We start from the raw sequence: 2,771 nt of genomic DNA, 5'->3' as shown, positions 1-2,771 counted from the left end.
AAAAAGTAATGCGTTACTTTAACTAGTTACTTGAAAAAAGTAATCTGATTACGTAACTCGCGTTACTTGTAATGCGTTACCCCCAACACTGCTGATAACACAGCACAATACAATGTTATTCTAAAAGGGACTGAACTGCCAAAATTCTGCTATTTATTCTGCACTGCTCACAATTTTTGCCATTTTTTTTCGTTGGCAAGTTTTTTAAAGAACGGGAATTCGTGTTTATGGCATCAAATCCCATTATTCACAAGTTCCATTCGCTTGCGTGTTGAATCCAGTACATTTCCATTGGTGATTTTCAGTAGTAACACTTGTGGAAATGCAAGTGTTGTCACTATATTGGAAAATACTTAATGATATGATATTAATGAAATATAGTCAAATGTAAGAAAATAACACGACGTTATAAAATGTAAAAAAGTTCTTTGGACTATAACTATGCACTGATGTTATTTGTGGAGAATAAAGGATTCTCTAGAAGCCCCTGCCCCCCAAAGCTCGCGCAATTTATGTAAGAACTTTAGCTGTTTGCTTTGTGTTGGGGAAAGTTACTTTTAAAAGTAATGCATTACAATATTGCGTTACTCCCTAAAAAAGTAACTAATTAAGTTACTTTGTTACTTTTATGGAAAGTAATGCGTTACATTACTTTCGCGTTACTTTTTAAATATGAGCAGGGCTTGATTGTTTTTAATATAAGAAGTTCTATTTATAGCAAATGTAAAAGCCCTTTCACACCAAAAAGTGTAATGAATAAACCTCAGGCTGAAGGAAAAGTAAATTCACGTCTGTACAGTAGAACGCAGGAGAAGAAACACTCTTCAGCAATAAAAAAACAATGAAGCACAATTGTTAGTTTATCTAAAGTCATTTTTGCTTATTAGTATGGTTGAACTGGATCATCAAAGGTCAGCAGCAAAGACATTAGTTAATAAAATGGGATTAGATACATTTGTGTTATTTAACATATTTAATTATTGCAGGTTTGCGTCATATTCTGAGTTTGCTGTTTTCATATTGCTGAAAATTTCACTGTTTTAATTCATTTTGATGAATACTAAATCTGTTTTTTGTGAGTGGGATGAATTAATGCACATTCACATTTAGTCTAGAACTACAGTAGCATCATGTTCACACAGCGCACACAATTCCTCTGCACTTCCGATTTCTCCCAATATGGGGACAGGAGACTTGTCAGTCAATAAATGGGAAAACAAAGTAACTGGCGTTACTTTACTAGTTACTTGAAAAAAAGTAATCTGATTACGTAACTCGCGTTACTTGTAATACTGTGTATTATCATATACAACTAACAGCTAAATAACACATTTAGGTATTATTATGTTTTGAAAAATATGTTTCCTAAAAAAAATAGATAATATAATGTTTATCTTAACGGTTACTTTTTTTTTTTTTTTTTACTTTTTTTTTTACTTTATTAGGATTAGCAACAAGTATACAAAAATATACAACCCTAGTAACAACAAAATCACAAAACAACAAAAAAAATAAAGAACAAAAAAAACAACAACAAACATACAGGGCCAGGGGTAATATAAATTACATTATATAAAGTAAAGGTGCCTCAAAAGGCAAAAGGTCACAGAGCATTCAGTCAACTGTACATTATAGGAAAGAACCAATATTATAAGATGTATCTTAACGGTTACGCAGAAGCTGCGCATAATTGACGCGCGTGAGTCCTAGCCGGCATGAGCCGGAAATGTTCTGACGAGCTACCAGCGGAGGAGGTTAGTAACTCCTAAAATGATAATAATAAATAAATATTAACCGCTCCAAACTTTAGCATATAACAAAAAACTTTGTTAGTTATGTGGTCATACTGTTATTCTGTTCATGTAATTCTGGATTGCGTTATATGGAACTTTTACGCTACAAGAGCCTCGATTGGCAGCATTAGCTAACATTTTACAGACTGCCTTTATGCAAAGTACAACAAAAATTACACATTAAAATGTGTGTAAACGTGTGTTTTTCTCCCTAAAATGTTATACTTACTAAAAAATAATAATAATAAAGTAAAGGTACTTCGGAGTTGTCAAGTTGAGGAATTTGTCAGAGGCGTTAGCATGACTTTACTGTGCCCGCGCCCCCTCATGATCAGACGGCGTCAGATGTTTTTGAACATGCAGTTGATCTCTGCGCTGAATTAGTCTGAGCATCTTTAGTCTGAGGGCTCGCTGTTGTTTTCAGGGGATGGAGGTGGACTGTACGCCAGAGGACCTGTCGAGGTGTTCGTATGAGGAGCGCTGTGTGGAGCTGGGGGAGGTGAAGGACATGCGGCTGGAGGCTGAGGCGGTGGTCAGTGATGTGCTCTTCGCGGTCACAGACATGCAGGTCTCTCACAGTCTCACCAGCGGACTGGATGTGGCCTACATAAACGTGGAGACCAGAGAGGGAAAGCGATACTGCTTAGAGCTCACTGAGGCAGGGTTAAGGGTGAGTGAGTGATGTAAAACATGTAAAGAAGGTTTTCATTGTAATACTGACAATTTGATGTTTTCCTGAGGGTGAGGATGGGGTCCACTTCAAAAGGGTCTGGCTGCAGCTGGCGCTTGCATTCTCAGGCTTGCACTCTCAGACACTTGCACTTCCGCTAGCGACGTCACTTGCAGTCTTTATTATTTTTTATTTTGTTCTATTTAGTGATTACTTTTTGTTTGAATCTCTCAACATTTTACAACAGTAGCCAGGTGGTGAAGACAAGAAAAAAGAAACTAAATTACGAAGTCACTTGCAATCGCCAC

General features: G+C 36.5%; 2 protein-coding genes across 2 annotated transcripts in view; one reads left to right on the top strand and one right to left on the bottom strand.

Annotated features, from left to right (window-relative positions):
* LOC107664023 (autophagy-related protein 2 homolog B-like) overlaps nucleotides 1-1,281 on the bottom strand; it is a 26,591-nt gene extending 25,310 nt beyond the window's left edge. The window contains exon 1 of the mRNA XM_016454475.1: nucleotides 1,271-1,281. The gene's annotated coding sequence lies outside the window, so the exon portion shown is untranslated. The remainder of the gene's footprint in view (nucleotides 1-1,270) is intronic.
* A 397-nt stretch (nucleotides 1,282-1,678) lies between these two features.
* Nucleotides 1,679-2,771, top strand: part of LOC107664010 (GSK3-beta interaction protein) — a 6,888-nt gene continuing 5,795 nt past the window's right edge. Inside the window, exons 1-2 of the mRNA XM_016454462.1 lie at nucleotides 1,679-1,754; nucleotides 2,218-2,463. Coding sequence (XP_016309948.1) covers nucleotides 1,716-1,754; nucleotides 2,218-2,463 — 285 coding nt within the window. The 5' untranslated portion in view covers nucleotides 1,679-1,715. The remainder of the gene's footprint in view (nucleotides 1,755-2,217; nucleotides 2,464-2,771) is intronic.

This window comes from Sinocyclocheilus anshuiensis, unplaced genomic scaffold (assembly GCF_001515605.1).
Source record: "Sinocyclocheilus anshuiensis isolate Anshui unplaced genomic scaffold, SAMN03320099.WGS_v1.1 scaffold129, whole genome shotgun sequence".
NCBI classification, from domain to species: domain Eukaryota; kingdom Metazoa; phylum Chordata; class Actinopteri; order Cypriniformes; family Cyprinidae; genus Sinocyclocheilus; species Sinocyclocheilus anshuiensis.
Note: the sequence above shows the minus strand (reverse complement) of the source record. Positions and strands in the feature narration are given on the sequence as shown.